This window comes from Diceros bicornis, chromosome 1 (genome assembly GCF_020826845.1).
Source record: "Diceros bicornis minor isolate mBicDic1 chromosome 1, mDicBic1.mat.cur, whole genome shotgun sequence".
Taxonomy (NCBI): Eukaryota; Metazoa; Chordata; class Mammalia; order Perissodactyla; family Rhinocerotidae; genus Diceros; species Diceros bicornis.
In genome coordinates this window covers 68,434,071-68,454,478 of record NC_080740.1, presented here as the reverse complement: position 1 = coordinate 68,454,478, position 20,408 = coordinate 68,434,071, and the positions used below count along the sequence as shown (strand labels likewise).

At 46.5% G+C, this 20,408-nt stretch overlaps 1 protein-coding gene across 2 annotated transcripts in view; it reads left to right on the top strand.

The window, feature by feature from the left end:
* Positions 1–440: 440 nt before the first annotated feature.
* The window catches only part of FAT2 (FAT atypical cadherin 2), a 60,051-nt gene continuing 40,083 nt past the window's right edge, over positions 441–20,408 (top strand). Inside the window, exons 1-8 of one of the 2 annotated variants that reach the window (XM_058544440.1) lie at positions 441–3,744; positions 5,494–5,808; positions 10,860–10,918; positions 12,315–12,626; positions 13,638–13,848; positions 15,403–15,542; positions 16,132–16,413; positions 17,522–17,732. In XM_058544440.1, coding sequence (XP_058400423.1) covers positions 486–3,744; positions 5,494–5,808; positions 10,860–10,918; positions 12,315–12,626; positions 13,638–13,848; positions 15,403–15,542; positions 16,132–16,413; positions 17,522–17,732 — 4,789 coding nt within the window. In that variant the 5' untranslated portion in view covers positions 441–485. The remainder of the gene's footprint in view (positions 3,745–5,493; positions 5,809–10,859; positions 10,919–12,314; positions 12,627–13,637; positions 13,849–15,402; positions 15,543–16,131; positions 16,414–17,521; positions 17,733–20,408) is intronic. The other variant, XM_058544445.1, reaches the window with a different exon arrangement.

Here is a 20,408-nt window from a genome sequence, read left to right as displayed (position 1 = left end):
TCAGCCCTGATGGAGGGTCTTGTAGGAAGTACTTGGAACCAGATTGCTAAGCTTGGGTACCTGGTTGGAACTCTTTCACCATCACTGGGGAGCCAGTCAAGGTTTTTGGGAAAAGGAGTGGAGTGGTCAGTTCTGTGGTGTATCTGCCGGCGCCCTGGAGGGAGCATTTAAATGAGTCTGCTGTTCTTCAATCATACGGTTTCTCAACCTTGGTACTATTGACATTTGGAGCTGGTGCCTTGCTTGTCGTGGGAGCTGTCCTGTGCCCCACAGGATGTTTAGCAGCATCCCTGGTCTCTACCCACTAGATGTCTGTAGCACCCACTCCCACAAACTGGGACAGCCGAAAATGTCTTCAGACGTTGTGAAATGTTCTCTAAAGGGCAAAATCGCCCCCAGTTAAGAACCACAGCAGTAGGAGCCATTTCTTTCCTAACTTGCACCCTTGCCTTCTTTTTTGCCCAGGGTTTCGGGAGCTTTCCATCATGGTTATTGCCTTGCTGGGTTTTGCCATTTTCTTGCTCCGTGGTACAGCCTGTGAGAAGCCCCTAGAAGAGATCATCTCCTCCTCAGCCTGGCACTTCACACACCCCCTTTACAATGTGACCATCTATGAAAACTCTGCTCCCAAGACCTACGTGGAGAGCTCCGTGAAAATGGGCATCTACCTCACAGAGCCCCAGTGGGCAGTGAAGTACCGGGTCATCTCTGGGGATGTCGCCAATGTGTTTAAAACAGAGGAGTATGTGGTGGGCAACTTCTGCTTTCTGAGGATAAGAACAAAGAGCAGCAACACGGCCCTTCTGAACAGGGAGGTGCGAGACAGCTACACTCTCATTGTCCAAGCCGTGGAGAAGACCTTGGAGCTTGAAGCTTTGACCCGCGTGGTGGTCCACATCCTGGACCAGAATGACCTGAAGCCCCTCTTCTCCCCACCTTCATACCGAGTCACCGTCTCTGAGGACATGCCCCTCAAGAGCCCCATCTGCAAGGTGACTGCCACGGATGCTGATCTGGGCCAGAACGCGGAGTTCTATTATGCCTTTAACACAAGGTCGGAGATGTTTGCCATCCATCCCACCAGCGGCGTGGTCACCCTGGCTGGGAAGTTCAACGTCACCTGGCGGGGGAAGTATGAGCTGCAGGTGCTGGCTGTGGACCGCATGCGGAAAATCTCGGAGGGCAACGGGTTTGGCAACTTGGCTGCACTCATCATCCATGTGGAGCCTGCCCTCAGGAAGCCCCCGGCCATCGTCTCGGTGGTGTTGGCTCCACCAAACAGCAGTGAGGGTGCCCCCTATGCCACCATAGTGGTAGATGCAAACAGCTCAGGGGCTGAAGTGGACTCATTGGAAATTGTTGGTGGTGACCCTGGAAAGTACTTCAAGGCCATCAAGTCTTATGCACGGGGCAATGAGTTCAGTTTGGTGTCCGTCAAAGACATCAACTGGATGGATCATCTTCATGGATTCAACCTCAGCCTGCAGGCCAGGAGTGCAAGCAGACCTTCCTTTTATTCCCAGATCAGGGGCTTTCACCTACCCCCTTCCAAACTGGCTTCCCTCAAATTTGAGAAGGATATTTACAGAGTGCAGCTTAGTGAGTTTTCCCCTCCTGGCAGCCGCGTGGTGATGGTGAAAGTAACCCCAGCCTTCCCCAACCTGCAATATGTTCTAAAGCCATCCTCAGAGAGTGCAGGGTTTAAACTTAATGCTCACACTGGGCTCATCACCACCACGAAGCCCATGGACTTCTATGACCGAGCCCACTACCAGATACACATCAGAACCTCACCAGGCCTGGCCTCCACCACTGTGGTCATCGACATCGTGGACTGTAACAACCATGCCCCCATCTTCAACAGGTCTTCCTATGATGGCACCTTTGATGAGAACATCCCTCCAGGCACCAGTGTTTTGACTGTTACTGCCACAGACCAGGATTATGGAGAGAATGGATATGTCACCTATTCCATCGCTCATCCAAAAGCTGTGCCCTTTTCTATCGACCCTTACCTAGGGATCATCTCCACCTCCAAACCCATGGACTATGAACTCATGAAAAGAATTTATACCTTCCGGGTACGGGCATCAGATTGGGGATCCCCATTTCGCCAGGAAAAGGAAGTGTCTGTTTCCCTTAGGCTCAGGAACTTGAACGACAACAAGCCTATGTTTGAAGAAGTCAATTGCACTGTGTCTATGCGTGAAGACTGGCCAGTCGGAAAGTCAGTAATGACGGTGTCAGCTATAGATGTGGATGAGCTTCAGAACCTAAAATATGAGTTTGTGTCAGGCAACGCATTAGAGTATTTTGATCTAAACCATTTCTCCGGAGTGATATCCCTCAAACGCCCTTTTATAAATCATACTACTGGTCAACCCATCAACTATTCCCTGAAAATTACAGCCTCAGATGGGAAAAACTATGCCTCACCCATGACTTTGAATGTTACTATAGTGAAGGACCCTCGTTTTGAGGTCCCTGTAAGATGTGATAAAACTGGGGTATTGACACATTTCACAAAGACCATCCTACGCTCTGTTGAGCTTCAGAACCAGGACTCCAATGATGAGGACTTCACTTCCTTAAGTGCATATCAGATCAATCATCATACCCCCCAGTTTGAGGACCACTTCCCACAGTCCATTGATATCCTTGAGAGTGTTGCTCTCAACCTTCCCCTGGCCCGCTTGGCAGCCAATGACCCTGATACTGGCTTTAATGGCAAACTCGTCTATGTGATTGCAGATGGCAATGAAGAGGGCTGCTTTGACATTGAGCTGGAGACAGGGCTGCTCACTGTAGCTGCCACCTTGGACTATGAAGCCACCAGTTTCTACATCCTCAATGTAACAGTGTATGACTTGGGCACTCCCCAGAAGTCCTCCTGGAAGCTGCTGACAGTGAATGTGAAAGACTGGAATGACAATGCACCCAGATTTCCTCCTGGTGGGTACCAGGTAACCATCTCAGAGGACACAGAAGTTGGAACCACAATTACAGAGCTGAAAGCAAAAGACGCTGACTCAGAAGACAATGGGAGGGTTTGCTACACCCTGCTAAGCCCCACAGACAAGTTATCCCTCCACCCCTTCACTGGGGAACTGGTTGTCACAGGACACCTGGACCGGGAATCAGAGCCTCAGTATATACTCAAGGTGGAGGCCAGGGATCAGCCCAGGAAGGGCCACCAGCTCTTCTCCGTCACTGACCTGACAGTCACATTGGAAGATGCCAATGACAACTCTCCCCAGTGCATCACAGAGCTCTGCAGCCTGAAGGTCCCAGAGGACCTGCCCCCAGGCACTATCCTAACGTTTCTGGATGCGTATGATCCTGACCTAGGCCCTGCGGGGGAAGTGCGGTATGCCCTGTTGGATGATGCCCTTGGGACCTTCCAGGTGGACCCAATGACTGGCGCGCTCAGTCTGGAGAGGGAGCTGGACTTTGAGAGGCGGGCTGGGTATAATCTGAGCCTGTGGGTCAGTGACAGGGGGAGGCCCCTGGCCCGCAGGACGCTCTGCCATGTGGAGGTGATAGTCCTGGACGTGAATGAGAATCTCCACCCTCCCCGCTTTGCCTCCTTTGTGCACCAGGGCCAGGTGCAGGAGAATAGCCCCTCGGGAACGCAGGTGATGGTCGTGACTGCCCACGATGACGACAGTGGCTTGGACGGGGAGCTGCAGTACTCTCTGCGGGCTGGCTCCGGCCTTGCAGCCTTTAGCATCGACCAAGGCACAGGTACTGGGAGTGGGGGAGGACAGGAGTGCAGGTCCTGGGTGAAGATGGGCCTAAGAAAATCAGGGACTTTTTTGAAAGAAGTCAGTCTGCAGGCTAAAAATAAGAGCAATAAATGGGGACTCTCCTTCCTGTCCCTTTTATTTTATTTTTAGTTTATCTTTACTGAAGATATGTATATATATACACGTGTGTGTGTATGTATATACTTAAGTAGAATCAACCATTTCACTAGCATCTGTATATATATATACAGATATATATATATATACACAGACACACACATTATATATATATTACATATATATATTCTGCTTATAAAAGTAATGCATGGTGGTTATAAATTTTTTATATCTAATTTTAAAATGAGTGTTTCTCTGTGCCCCATCTCCCCAGATATAATTTTTATTAATGATTTGGTCTATAATCTTCTAAATTTTTCTTCCTTATATCTGATACATTATCACTGTTCATTTTATTATTATGAAAACAATACAATAGACACTAATTCTGAAACGTACTTTTTCCACTTAATGTAATGCCAGGACATCTTATATGTCAGTACATAAAGATCCTTTTCATTCTTTTTTAATGGCTGCCTTTTATTCCATCATATAGGTGTGACATCCTTGATCATACACTTTTACTCATATGCATGCGTCTCTTTAGGAAAAACTCTTAAAAATGCAATTGCTGGGTCAAAGGATAATGCATATTTTCAATGTTAATAGATATTTCCAAATTGCCCTCCAAAAAAGTGGCATGAACTTATTTGTTCCTTTTAAGCTCCATAGAAATAAGTGCAATTGGGCACACACTGACTGCGCACCCTCGGCTTGTGAGGTCCTGAAATAGGCATCTTGGGGGAGATCCTAGGTGAATATAGGGAGGCCGCTGCCCTCAAGGAGCTTTCAATCTGATGGATGGTTTATCTCCAGGCTCAAGGGTAGTGTGATGTGGTGGAAAGAGCATTAGATTGAGAGTCAATTTTAGACCCAGGTCTTCCACTTCCTTGCTACATGACCTTGGTCAAGTCATACACTTTCTCTGGGCCTCAGTTTTCCCATCTGTCAAAGGAGTAAGGTTCCTTCAGCTCCGACATGCTATCGCTGTGAGCACAGGTCCTGCCCTCTCACATAGCTCCTTCCAGTTGAGTATGATCCATGAGAGCTTAGGGTGCAAGCCTCTTTTGCTCACTAGCGGACCCTCGATTTCTAGAACAGTGCTGGCCCGTAGTAAGCAATTTGTGGAATGAGTGAACTAATGGGTGAAGCTAAGTCTCTAAAATCATGAAGATGATGGAAAGGAGAACAGCAATTTATTCATCAAATCCATAACACTTTAATTGATATCTATAAGGCCTTAACACTTGAAGGAACCAGTTTAAGACCAACTGTAAGGAAATTCCACTTACAGAATGGGAAATAAATTGACAGGACTTGAGTTGACGTAAGCAGTCAGGAGAGAGTAGGTCACCTACTGCTGTGGTCTGGAAACCCTGCATATGCCCATGTGTTAGAGTCTTGGCCCTGTTTTAGCAGAGAAAGGTCTGAGAGGTTCTACAATGAGGATATGAATTCCCCTGTGTTTAACTTAGCATCTTTCACACAATATTGGCGAGAATTCCCTTTTCTCATGGAATGCCTATTAATGTTCTTTCCACAGTACAGTTTGGGGACTGCAAGGTAAGGTGATTTCTAAAGCTTCTTTGAACTCTAAAATATTTTGGGTTTGGTGATTGACTGCCCCTAGGAATGATTCAGACTCTGGCTCCCCTGGACCGAGAATTCGTGTCCTGCTACTGGCTGACGGTACAGGCAGTGGATAGAGGCTCCATACCCCTCTCTTCTGTAACTGAAGTCTACATTGAGGTTACGGATGTCAATGACAACCCACCCCGGATGTCCAGACCTGTGTTCTACCCCTCTATCCGGGAGGATGCACCCTTGCACACCTCTGTGCTTCAACTGGATGCCTTGGACCCGGACTCCAGCTCCAGCGGAAAGCTGACTTTCAACATCACCAGTGGGAACCATATGGGATTTTTTGTCATTCATCCTCTCACAGGTAAGGATCCCGGGAGTCTGGGTGAATAGAATTCTCTGCAGCAGTGCTTCTCAAGTGTGGTCCGGGGTCAGCATCATCAGCATCACCTATGAACTTGGTAGAAACTTAAATTCTCAGGCCCCACCTTAGACCTACTGAATCAGAACTCAGGGTGGGGCCCAGCAAACTGTATTTTAACGAGATATCCAGAGGTTTCTGATGTGTGCTAAAATTTGAGAACCCCTGCTTTACAAAGTCCATCTCTTTGGGAAAATAAGAATATGTCAGCTGGCTTTACTTGGAGCCAGGGAAGCTAAGCAGGTTGCCTGGTAGTCAGGCTGGGTCTATTTCAGACCTCCAAGTGCTCCCAACTGACTCCTCCCTTGAGTCACAAGTCACAGGTTGAATTTCTTAACCCTCATTCCAGACTGATCTCAAGCCTGCCCAGAGTGGTGGCATGAGGGATCCATTTCCGTCAAGTCAACCATCTCACAGATATCTCTCCTTGACCCAGAGCCATCTGGGGCAAGGATGGTCTATGGTTTCGAGGAATCCAGAGGTCACTAGCTTGCAGCAGTGAGCCAGATGTAGCCCACAAAGGTGTTTTGTTTGGTTTGCACAAGCTTTAAATAATGACTTTTCAAGTTGTTGCTAACGTTTAAAAATTAGAAAGTTCTACAAAACGTTCCAGGTTTCTGGTTGTTCTTCAAAAACTGGAAGATCTGGCCACACTGACCGCACATTCCCACAGGGCCACAATTGCCTGGAGCCAACAGCAGCTCCCTGTAGAGAGCAGGTGCATATTCCCTGCTCTGCGCTGTCCTCTCATTCCCTATGGCATTGGTCCCAGCCTGCTTCTCGAATTTAGGCTACCTGCCTGGTTCCCACTGGTGCTGGAATTTGAGAGCTGGTTCTCCTTACTGCGGACATTTCTCCAAGGCCACATCTTCCTGTTGGAGGATGAATAACAACCCTATTGCAGAGAAGGCTGTCATTCTCTCTTCTGAACCCAACATCCTATTCTCCAGCTCCAGCAATTCACTCTTGGAAGGACAGAACCCTGGTGAGATCAGAGGAAGGGGAAAAGGAGAATGCTAGCAGGCAGTCCCTCAATCCTTAAGATAAAAGGGAACTAGGAAACCATGAGCCTGGGGGTCCCAGGGCAGACAGTCGGTGGGGGATCCAAGTGTCTATTTGCCCAGTGACATTTGTTTCCTATTAGCCTTTGAGCTCAGGGAGCGGCTTAGTCCTCCTCGAAGGAGGATGCTTTTCCCTCGGAAAACACGCCCCAGCTGGCTCTCTACCTGGATCCACCCTGTCCCTCCCTTTTTGGAAGAGGGAAGAGATCTCTCACCTAGGGCATTAGCTCCTCAATTTCTTCCAAATCCCTGTTCTGTTTACTGTCAACAGTTCCCTGACAGGGGTCTGGCAAAATGCCCCAGAGGGCAAGAGATGTTCTTGGTCTTCCTGCAGTTGAGGAGAAGAAATTTTTACCAGCATTAACATTTAAAAATAAAGTAATAAATCAGCAATGAGCCCCCAGCTCACCTTTCTTATCACCACCATTGTATAGTCCCACTTCCCTACCTGGATACCTTGGATGGTTTCCCTGTGCCCTTACGATAAAGCCAGATCCTGCCGTGTCCCACAAACTTGTGCCTGACCTGGCTCCTGCTGCCCTTTCTGGCTTCATCTTGCCTCTCTCACCCTTCCACTCTCTGGTTCTAGCCACATGGTCTGCTTCGGTCCACACCCTCTCCCGGCACAGGGCCTTTGCACATGCTGTTCTATTCTTCTCTCCTTTTGTCTGGTTAACTCCTGCCCTTTTTTCAGATCTCAGCCAAGCTGTTCTTTGCTTAGAGAAGTTTTTCCTGACACTATATTACATCTCCTAGCACCATCTTCTCTCTCCCTTTTTGAAACACTTATCACATAGAACACTTTATTCACTTGTGTGATTATCTCATTAACTATGCATGTCCTGCACGAGACTTCAAAGGCTTTCTAGAAAAGGAGCCTTGATTGTTTTTGCCCACTATAATGTCTTCAGTGCATGACACACAGTAGAGTCTCAATAAATAATTGGGAAATGAATGCTTGAATCTCGCCCGCATCCACAATCTTGTGTTAAGCCCAAGATTCATTCATGTATTCAGCAAACGTTTAAAGGTGTCTGCTTTTACGAGGTATTTAAACTATGTGCTGTAGAGAGATGTGAATATAAATAAAACACAGTTTCAGGCCTTGAGGAATTCAGTCCATCAGGAGCATGAAGATCTGGATATAAAACACTATAGAACCAGTGAGAAGGAGCACAACATTGTATAATATCTGTAGATGTGGTGCCGTGGCTGCCCAGAGCAGAGAGGCAGCTGCTCAGCGTGGTGAGTCAGGGGAGGTCATGCTGAGCTGAAGGATGGGGAGGATTTTGACAGGCAGCAGTCTGGGCAGGCACCGGGGCAAGGATGGTGATAGGAGCAATAGCCAGGAAGGAAGAAGACCCAGGTCTTATTATTATTTTTTTTTCTGTTTATTTTTTTTTTTGTGAGGAAGATCAGCCCTGAGCTAACATCCATGCCAATCCTCCTGTTTTTGCTGAGGAAGACTGGCCCTGGACTAACATCTGTGCCCACCTTCCTCCACTTTACATGGGACGCGGCCTCAGCATGGCCAGACACGCGGTGCGTCGGTGCGTGCTCGGGATCTGAACCCGGGCCGCCAGCAGCCCCGCTATGCCACGGGGCCAGCCCCCCCAGGTCTTATTGAAGATGGAGCACATAGGTGAATTTTCTAAAGGCGTATCCCATGTCCATCACTTAACTGTAAGATCTTGGGAAAGTTACTTAACTGCTCTATGCCTGAGTTTTCTCACCAGTGAAATGGAGATAACCACAGCTACCTGCTGGGTGGTTGTGAAGGTTAGATGAGTTAATAGAGATGTATAAAGAGCTTAGAAGAACGCCTGGACAGGTAAGAGCTCAATGAGTGTGGGCTGTTAGATCCTGAGGGAGGCAGGAGAGGCACAGGAAGCTGGGACAGTAGTTGGATAAGACCTAGACTGTGGTGGGTCAGGGTGAAAGGAGTAGAAGGATCTGGAATCCACTGGAAGTGGCATCAACAGCAGTTGGGAAATTATTGGAGGAAGGAGGGGAGGGAGGGGGTAGGGGCTGAGATGGGGTGATGGGGGAAATGATAAGAGCTGAATCGGCTGAGTGCCCACCTCAGGCCAGGAAGGGTCCTCAGTGGACCCTCATGCAGCCCCGTGGGGTGGCTCTGCCAGGTCCCCATTCTACACGGGCACTCCCTGGGAATCCTGACACCCGCCTCACAGAGGAGGATGAGACTGATAGCAGGGACAGTGGTCCAGGAAGCCAAGGCTGCAAATTCAGGGACACTGGCCCTTAGAAGGTGGAGGGAGGCAGGGGTGAGAGAAAAGAAAAACCAGAAGGACAGAGAAAGAGTGTCTGAGAATCAGAGAATCAAGAGGGGGGAGGGAGAGAGGAGGACCCGGAAAGGAAGAGAGAGGGAGGATGGTGAGGGATAAACAGAGAGAGAAGAGAGACAGGGAGATGGGGGGGGCGGGGATGAAGCGAGAGAAGGAGCAGGGAGGAGGGCCAGGACTGAGCCAGAAGGAAGGCTGCCCTGCCCAGGCCCTCTCATCCCTGCATTCTTCTAGGGGGGCACCCAGATCCCAGGCCCTTCTGCTTGGAGACGACCTAGGTGGGGTGACCTGGGACAATATTCACACTGTCCTAGAGGAATGTCTTCCTTCTCTGACTGGAAGGGCCTCTGGCTGTGGGGCTTTCCAGGAGCCGTCTCTGATCCCTCTGACGGCTGCCTTCAGTTAGGGAAGAAAAAGTCGAGGTGACAGTTTTACTGCCCAAGGCAAGAGAGTGCCCCTGACAGGCCGCTCCTCACATCACACTCCCATTTCCAGCACTGGAGCCTCCACCCCGGCCCTGAGTCCCCTTTCCCCTCACGGAGCCCCCATCCCCAGGCTTCATTCCATTACTCCGTCATTTAATTGCCTAAACAAGATCAAGACATTTATTGAAAGTTTTCAGATGACCCGCTGGCCCCTACCAATAGCTCTGCTTTCCTTTAAAAGAGACCTTCCCTCCCCAACTGTGACCTCTCGGTCTATGAGCTCAAATGCCCTCTGGGCCTATCGACCTTGACCTTCCTGATGCTTGCAGAGAACTGGCACCTCCTTTCCTTTATGCCCTCAATTTACGGCCATAGTGCCTCCGAAAATTAAAACTAGACTTCCAGCTCCTCAAGTCCACCTTCCTCAGTGTACAGATGAGCTGAGAGAGGAGTCCTCTGCTGGCTCATCTGTGCCCGCTGGTCATGGGAAGGGCCAGTACTAGAACTCAGGTGAATGATATACTAATAACAAAGGAGTAAAAAGCTGCCTCTTTGTTGGGGGCCGGCCCCGTGGCTTAGTGGTCAAGTGTGCGTGCTCTGCTACTGGCGGCCCGGGTTCGGATCCTGGGCGCGCACCGACGCACCGCCTCTCCGGCCATGCTGAGGCTGTGTCCCACATACAGCAACTTGAAGGATGTGCAGCTATGACATACAACTATCTACTGGGTCTTTGGGGAGAAAAAAGAGGAGGAGGATTGGCAATAGATGTTAGCCCAGGGCTGGTCTTCCTCAGCAAAAAGAGGAGGATTGGCATGGATGTTAGCTCAGGGCTGATCTTCCTTACACAAAAAAAATAAAGCTACTACTTTGTGATTTCTTGTGAGCTGGATGCAATGACTGTGATCTCTGTTATAACTCCTGACAAGCTGCCTTTATTTACTTAACAATGTACTGTGTACGACACCCCTCCTAATGGTGAAAGCAGGACACAGGTAGAGCCTCTGTTGATACCACCATCTCTGCTGTGCATTCCCCTTCCTTGTTTCCCCCTCTCTTTCTCCAGAGTTCTATTTCCCTGTAATGTTCTTGTTCTCCAAAGACCCGAATTCTGAAGTAGGATTTGAATGTAATCCTTGAACTCACGCCCAGTAGAGTGGCCCTGGGAGCCCTCTGCTCAGCTCTGCCTCCTACCTTCTCTCTCCCAGGTCTCCTCTCCACCGCCCGGCAGCTGGACCGAGAGAACAAGGATGAACACATCCTGGAGGTGAGTAATGGTGGTGAATCTGGATTCCAAAACTTCCTGAAGGAGGCCAAGGCTGGAGCTGGGCCAGGCCTTGGGGGTCACATGCATGTCTCCAAGCACTATGGTCGAGGAGGGTGCTGGGCTCAGGGAAGAGTTGCTGCTTAAGCTGAGCCTTGCTGTGGTTGGCAGTGTAGACTCTCAGGGTCTTCGCTGGCTCTTTAGCACTGTGAAGGGAAGGAATCTGAAACCATGTCCAGGCTGGGCAGGAAGCACTGGTTGATTAGTAATGCCTGCAGTGAGTGCAGGAAGAGGAAGCTGTACACATGTGCTATGTAATTACTGAGTCTGCTTTCTAGCCCATCCCCACAGTCCAGAGAGAGAGAGTCACCCAAGCTCAAACACTAGGTCAGTAGCAGAGCCACGCTGAAAACCCAGACCTTTGTCTTCTAGATCTGTGCTCTTTCTAGGATGTCTCTAAAATCCCACAAGCATCCCTGGTGCCCATTCCAATGAGAGGCATTGGTCTTGACCTAGAGGGGATTGAATCAGAAGGAATCTGGTTATGCCCCTTCTTGAGCTACCCATAACTGATGAACAGGCATCTCTTCTAGTCTTCAAGACATCAGGTGGGAGGGACACAAATTCCTCAGCAGAACTGCAATAAATTTTGCCTTCTATGCTCCCAGCCTCTGCACATGCCCTTTGTAAGAAACAGGTGTTATTAGTAAGCAGCAGCTAAATGGCCTTCTAGGGACTGAAACATTCTCCACAGTTCTGTAAAGGTTCTTATCGTTAAATAGCAAAATATTTAAAAAATTCAGAACCGTTTAGTGGAAATGTCCTACCTCGTACGACGCCCTTGGGGCTGTGGACGCCTGGGATGAGTTGCCCCTACGTGACATAGCCCCCGGTTCTGAAGTTGTTTTAGTGCCTTTTCTCTCACTCTGGGTTTCACTTCATGGGTCGGGCCACATGTCTGACTCAAAAGGTAGCACCCACTCCTTCATAAACATCGTCTCATTTGTTTTTTCTAACCTCCAGTAGCTTAAGAAAACCAGAGAACAAAGCTTACGAGAATTACGAGCAAATAGAAAGTTAATGGTCTCTGAGAAATGGCCCACGGGCGTCCTGAGTAAAGAGCATCAGCTTTGTTCTGGAGCCTCTGTGACTTTGTCTTCTTCCTGTTCTTTCTGGTTTCTTTCTCTGTTCTTGTTTGCTTTCCTGTGGGCGAGGTTACTGGAGAGCTGGGTTCCAAGTAGGTGAGGTTATGATAATAAAAATCACGAGCATATACCAAAGAACAGATGGACTCATATTTCCAGGCTGTTGAAGGCAGGGGTAGAGATGGGGTTGCGGTGGGTGGTGAGCCATAGTCACTGCTTTGCATTTGGCAACTCACACCGGATTCTGTCCCCAGGTGACTGTGCTGGACAATGGGGAGCCCTCCTTCAGGTCCACCTCCAGGGTGGTGGTATGCATCTTGGACGTCAACGACAACCCCCCTGTGTTCTCCCACAAGCTCTTCAATGTCCGCCTTCCGGAGAGGCTGAACCCAGTGACCCCTCGGCCTGTGTATAGGCTGGTGGCTTCAGACCTGGATGAGGGGCTCAATGGCAGGGTCACCTACAGTATCGAGGAGAGTGATGAGGAGGGCTTCAGTATCGACCCGGTCACGGGTGTGGTGTCATCCAGCAGCACCTTCACAGCTGGAGTGTACAACATCCTAACGGTGAGGGGTGGATGACGGCCGCAGAGGGGGGAGTGGCATAACTGGTTAAGGATTTTCTTTGAGGATACAGGAGGAGGGAGAGAGCCATCAGGCATGATCAAGACAGTACTCCCTTCCCTGGCTTTCTGCCAGAGAAACTGGGAACCCCGACTTTAGCCGAAGGATCGGAATTCTGGTCCTTTCTCTTTGAGGGCAATAAGGTCCTTGCCTGGGAAATCCACTCTATTAGAGAGAAGGATTTTGGTGAGGGTGGTAGGAGCTTTGGAATCAAGGTAAGCCTGGATTCCTATCCCGGCTCTGCCATGTTACACCTGTGGGGCCTTGGACAAATCACTTAACCCCTTTGAGCCTTTGTTTTATCATCTATAAAATGGGGCTAAGAACATTTTCCTTGTAGGAAGCCAATGTAGCAAGTGGCTAGGGCCTAGGCTCCGCGTCAGACAGCCTGAATTCAACCCCAGCCTCATTGCCGGACAGGCAGACAGTCCCAGGCAGGTGAATTCACCATGTGAGCCCCCATTTGCTTCTGTAAATGGGAGATGATAATGGCACCTCTCTCAGGGCTGGCATGAGGATTAAACCAGTTATTGTACATATTGCTCTTGGAGCAGGGCATGATAATAGTGAGAGCTCAATAAATTCTAGTTTATTATGTTTATGGTTGTTGGGAGGGGTAGAGGCCCATGAATGTAAAGTCCGGTTTAGGAACCAGCTCACAGTGAGCCTTCAGTTAGTAGTGGCTTTATGCTATTATGTTTTATTTTCTCACCACCCACGAGGTTCTTGAGCGTGGGTTATATGTTTTGTCCGCCACTGTGCCTGCAGCAACTAGCATGGTGCCTGTTTACAGTAAGCCCTCAACTGTGTGTCGAATGAATGGACCAGTGGACGAGAGACCGGATCGGTCAGTCACAGGGTGTTCTGTCTCTTGGCCTAGCCACCTTGGTCTTTTTGTTTTTAGGCCCCAACCCTGAAGACGAGGCCTCAATTTCAGTTTTGGCCTCTTTTCAGATCAAGGCAACAGACAACGGGCAGCCACCACTCTCCGCCAGCGTCCGGCTACACATCGAGTGGATCCCCCAGCCCCGGCCCTCCTCCATCCTGCTGGCCTTTGACGAGCTCCACTATAGATTTACAGTCATGGAGACAGACCCTGTGAACCATATGGTGGGAGTCATCAGTGTCGAGGGCCGACCCGGCCTCTTCTGGTTCAGCATCTCAGGTGTGGCAGCCCTCCCATCCTTACAGACCAGCCTTAGTCCTTGTGGTACAATCCTTCTGAGCCTCTCCTAGTCACGCTCCCTGGCAGCCCCTTTTTGGCCATGAGTGGTGATCACCTCTTCCCTGGTTCTCAGGGGCAGTGGGTAGTAGGAGCACCACTTCTGCCAAGCTTTCCTTCCACACCAGCTATGATCTCAGGTGGAAACTCCATGGTCTCATTGGCAACCCCAGCCAGAGATGGACAATGCCTCAGTTGCCAAGCACCAGGGAGACCAAAGATGGTGGTCCAGGGAGACCCGGAGGAGAAGGCACATGTTTTGTGTTTCCTTTTCTGCCTCAGTGTAAAAATCAGTGTAGAGCTGACTTGTTGACTGTGAGCCTGAGGCCAGCTGCACGCTGGGGCCACGCTTAATGTTCTGGTCCCAGGTTCCATCCTCAAGATCAGGGGAAAGGGTCCATTCTCATTGTAGGAGACACCTGGGTCCAAGCTCTCATGGCCTTCTCTGAAATTCCTTTCTGTCTCTAAACTAAGATTTAGTTTAAACATCTTTGGGGGGAGGGGGACTGGTCTCGACCCCTTTGGGAATCTGATGAATACTTAGGCCCCCTTCCTAGAAAGATATACACACGTGCACACACACACGCCCACACACACCCACACACACAATTTGCATACAAATTTAGGGGTTTTATAGATTCTCTGAAACCCAGCCAGGGATTCCAGGTTAAGAATCTTGAACCTAAGAGTTTCAATACCACGTGAACCATGGAGTCTCACAGAGTTTCCCAGCCTGGCTCAGAGATTATATACGCACCTGTCCCAAGTTTTTAACCACCTGGATGCACTTCCAGTTCTGATTTGCTGCTCTTTCTAATTGTTTGGCTTCTTTTTCTTTTGTACAAAAGTAATACATGTATTCTATAGAATTTAGAAAACACAAATGAATGCAGAGAAGAAATTAAAATCACCTAAACTCCCACCAATCAGAAGATAATTCACCATTACAATTTTGATATGTTACCTTCTAGTCATCTTTCTTTACACACACACACACACACACATGCTTAGGGTTATGCCAAAATATTGTTTTATAACCTCTTTAAATATGTCATGAAAATATTTCCATGTCACTAAACAGATTTCAATTTAGTGAACAGTTAAATAGCTGCATGCTGATTCTATATTTTGGATAGTTATAGTTTATTAAATCAATTCCCTCTTGTTGAACAGAGTCTGATTTCACTTTTCCCTGAGTGTAGGCACCTTTAGATTTGCAAATTACCTGTAAACCGTGAAGCAGAGCTCCATTACTCCTGCATGTTTCAATCCTAGGAGCAGAACACTTTCTATGGCAAATTTTGGTCTTCCTCTGGGACTCGTCAGTCCTTAGAAGCTGACCTTTTTCTGTAGCATCACTTGGATCTTGATAATAATTTGACAATAACTTGACAGAATCTACTTCCACCTTCTCAAAGTCTGCCAGCCAAACCCCGTGTTGCGCTATTACTGCCTAAATGACTGAGGTTGTGTGTGCTTTGCCCACTCCCACTCCAGGTGGGGACAAGGACATGGAGTTTGACATTGAGAAGACCACGGGCAGCATTGTCATTGCCAAGCCTCTCGATACAAGGAGGAGGTCGAGCTATAACTTGACTGTGGAGGTGACCGATGGGTCCCAAGCCATTGCCACCCAGGTTAGAGAACTTGCTCGGGACTCCTGAGTTGATAGGAGATGGGAGGCCTCCTTGGTTGGGGGAAGGCTACAGAAGGCTTTCTGTGAAGGTGATGTACCTCAAAGAACACTGAATTTGGAGTTGAGGTTCTGCATTCCAGTCTTATCTGATACACTCTCCACTTCTGTGATCTTGGGAGAATTCCTGTTCCCATTGAGGATCTCTGTGAAATGAGGGGGTTGGTCTAAGTGGGTGGTTTTCAACTAAAGATAAAGTGCGACAGGGGCCACCATAGGTAGGAGGAATGATGTTAAGTGGGGCTCTGGATTTCTGCTCCAGTTTCAGCCAGAGTTTTATCTGTTTCATATATGGGAATTTCACAAAAAAATTTCAATTTTGAAGAAAAGGCCCTTGAAAGAAAATTTCGTTTTTGAAAACCACTAGACTGCATGCTATCTGAAAGCCTTGTGATTTTTAAACTCTATCATTCATTCAACAAACATTTATCAAATGACTGCTGTGCTAGGCAGGTGATCTGTGGCCAAAAGACAGACAAGGTCCCTGACCCCCGGAGCTGACAGTCTCCCTTCTGTCTCACTCTCCTCCCTAGGTCTACATCTTCGTGATCGCCAATGTTAACCACCATCGGCCCCAGTTTCTGGAGGCTCATTATGAGGTCAGAGTTCCCCAGGACACACTGCCTGGGGTTGAGCTCCTCCGCGTCCAGGCCATGGATCAAGACAAGGGCAAGGGCCTCATCTACACCATACATGGCAGCCTAGACCCAGGAAGTACCAGCCTCTTCCAGCTGGACCCAAGCAGTGGTGTCCTGGTAACTGTGGGGAAATTGGACCTGGGCTCAGGGCCCTCCCAGCACACACTGACAGTTATGGTGAGTAAACTGAAAAATCGGATAAGGATGTGCTTACATGTGGATGTGAGGGGGTGGATACGCTTGAAGGCATGCTGAAGGTTCCCTTTCCCCTGATGAGCCAGGTGTCCTAATGCTCATAATGATAATCCATGAGATGAGTTGTGACACTTCACAGTCTGCTGGAGGCACCTTCCATAAGGGATGCCTGGGAGTGAAGAAAGAGATGTGACAGCTGCCAAGGAAACTCCTGCAGCCTTGGCTCTCTCTGGACTCACTCCAAATATCCCCCAACAGTTCTTTCCCTGCTCCATGACTGCATGACCACAACATGGATTCACACAGTGTCAGAGCTGGGAAGAACCCAGATACCATCCAGCCCAGAGCAAGCTCTAGGGTGAGGCAGGCGAGGTACGTAGGGCACAAAATCTAAGGAGGATTTACACTCAGGGTCGTGTGCCTGCTCTTTTATGACCCTGAGAGTGAGTGCCTCCTTAAATGCATGCCCTACGTGCCTCACTTGCCTCACCCTGTTCTCAGCCCTGATCCCACCCAGTTCTCTTGTCTTGCACCTGAGGCCCATAGAGGAAGAGAGACTTGCTCACCTTCATATGGTTGTTTATGGTGGAACCAGAATCAGAGTCCAGCCTTCCTGACTCAAGGTTCAGAGTTCTTATGTGTTAGTTTATCATCCTCTGGGCACATTAAATATATATATATATATTAAAGGCTCTGAGAAGTCCTGCACCAAAGAAAACTTTAGCTTCATTTAATTCAATGCTCTCTAAATTTACTTGATTATAGAATTTTTTTTTTTTCTGTGCATAACATGTTAACATCTTGAAGACCTAATATTCTCTGAGATCTAATTTGGAAAGTGCTGCTTCTCTGCTTATTTCTGCCTTTCTCCTAAAGTGGAATTATCCAGGAAAATAGCTAAGCCTAATAATCACTAATTGATAAATTTATTTAAAAAGAAAAAAGCATAAATGAGAGCAAAATTTAAAGGAATACAGAGAATTACAATTGGGTATATTTTTCATTGGCATTCTATTTCATTGACCTTAATCTAACCTTGCCTCCTCCCATTCCATCTGCTGCTCACCACGTTACCCCTTTGGGCCCATAGGTCCGAGACCAGGAGATGCCCATCAAGAGGAACTTTGTGTGGGTGTCCATTCTTGTGGAGGATGGAAACCTCCACCCACCCCGCTTCACCCAGCTCCACTATGAGACGAGTGTGGCCGACACCACAGCCCCCGGCACAGAGCTGCTCCAGGTCCGAGCCATGGATGATGACAGAGGAGCCAACGCTGAGGTCCGCTATTCCCTCCTCAAAGGTGAGAGGCCTGGCCATGAGTCCAGAGCATGGAGGAAGGGGCTTCGACAATGAGAGAAAAAAACAGAGGCATAAATTTGAGGGTTAATCCGTGTCAAGCTCTCTAAGCTTTGGCAAATTACCATTCTAGAGCATTCCCTGGGACTATAATGACCTAAGTTAATGCACTTCCAAAGATAGTAAGAACAATAATTAAGGGACTAATTAAGGGACTACTCAAGTTATGGGAGAATTTACATAAATATTATATAAACCCACCAATGACCATACACATAAAGGATGCTTATGAAATACATGCAACATTTAAAAATGTAATATCTTTGTACCTGTACAATAGAAGGGACCTATAAATACTTTGTAAGGTATATGGCATAGTTTTGGGAGTAATTTTCATTTTCTGCTAAGGCCACACCATGATTTCATATCTATTATATGGTTTTATTTATCTCAAAAGTGAGAATATTACCTGTGCCAGAAAGTGTTTGTAAAGATTAAAAGAGAAAATGTATGTTAATACATGTTGTAAACTGTAAAATATTATACAAATGCCAGGGGTTAGTCTATCATTGATAAGTGTTAATTATAAGTAAATTAATTTAACAAAAATGATAATATCCAGTATCCAACTAATTATTAATCATAACTTGTAATGTTTGATAATTCATAATTAATAGTATTTAATAATAGTTGTTATCTTTAATAATAATTAATACTTCATAGAGCTAGATGCTGCAGAGGGACAAAGGTGAGCATGACTTGCTCTCTGTCTTCTCTGTCCATAGAGCATCATGTTCATTTATTGCTTGTCAGTATACAATTTAAATTCCTTGAAATTATACAACTTCAGAAAGTCAGAGCTTTTTACATTTTCTTTTTTGGAAGAAAGAGAAGTTCTTATACTTTGCCATATGGCAGAAGTCTATTCATCCTTGAAGAAGAATAATACAAATTATAACCCATTAATTGCTTGCTTTTTGTGATTTATGAAGTATAATCACATCTTTTTTCTCATTTTATCTCACTGACAACCCCACTGATGGAGGTACTAATTTTATTTTACAGGTAACTTGAGGTTAGTTTTTAAATATTCTTCTGATGATACAAGTAACACATGCTCATTTTTTAAACATGGAAAAAACAGGAATATATAAAGAGGAAAATAACACTCAGCCACAGTTTCCATCACCCAGAGAAAATAGTTTTGTGTATTTCCCTCTTATCTTTTTCTATGCATATTTTTGCAATACTAAGATAAAAATCAATATGCAATTTGGGGCCCTGCTTTTTTTCTCTCAGTAGTATAACACAAGAAATTATAATTACATTTAGATAGTTTACTTGGCTACTTTTAATGGAACTACTGCTAAGCTGCTGTCTACTCATCAAAACCATGTCCTTTGACTGAACTTAGGATTTGTATCACAAAAGCCAATTGGGAAATCACCTCACTAGTCAGCTAGAGAATGGCTCCCATGAGTGGTAGACTCAGATGGAATGTCTGTGATGAAGCCTAGCTATTTGCTTTGCCATTGAAATAATAAAATATGCACCCGGGTGATAGATGGAATAATAATAGAGAAGAGCAATACGTCCCCAAGTGGAAGACATCCTCCTGGTGGTGAGCAAAATTATTCAGGTGTTACTCAGTCCTGGCATTAAATAGGTAATCATCTCATCACAAGAAAAAAACACATTTGTAACTGTGTGAGGTGATGGATGTTAACTAAACTTATCATGCTGATCATTTTGCAATACATACATATATCAAATCCTTATATTGTACACCTTAAACTAATACAATGTCATGTCAATTATATCTCAATAAAACTGGAAAAGTGTCAGCTATGCAAGATGAATAAGTTCTAGAGTTCTGCTGTACAACTTGTGCTCATAGTTAACAATACTGTACTGTACCCTTAAAAGTTTCTTTTTTTTTTTAATTTTTTGTTTATTGCAGTAACATTGGTTTATGACATTGTAAAAATTTCAGGTGTACATCATTGTACTTCTATTTCTGCATAGATTACATCATGTTCACCACCAAAATACTAATTATACCCCATCACCACACACATGTACTGAATTATCCCTTTCACCCTCCTCCCTCCCCCCTTCCCCTCTGGTAACCACCAATCCAATCTCTGTCCCTATGTGTTTGTTTATTGTTGTTATTATCTACTACTTAATGAAGGAAATCATACGGTATTTGACCTTCTCCCTCTGACTTATTTCACTAAAAGTTTCTTAAGAGAGTAGATCTCATATTATCTGTTCTTACCACAATAAAAAAAAAAAAGAAAGAAAAAGCATTTTTGCTGTCCAAGTAAGGTCAGACTTTAAAAACTGCAATAACTTTGAGAAACTACATTTTAGGGAAATATAATTAGTTCTCAGCATTATTTTTTGTGAACCATGCACTATCATATAACCATAGCTTTCCTCAAAACTTAAATCTGAAATGTTCTTATGCATTTATCAAAACAGACATTAAATTCAAAAAGGACTACAAAGAAAAATAGGTAGTTGGATGTAGAGAAAGTACTCCCTTTTTGATTCTCATTTGGAGTCCCTGATTAGTTAAGGACAAAGCTTCCATTGGTTCTAGAATGTTTTTAATTTTTCTCTAACACACGCTGCTCTTCATTTTTACCAAAGAAAGAGGGTAGCTCTGAGGCTC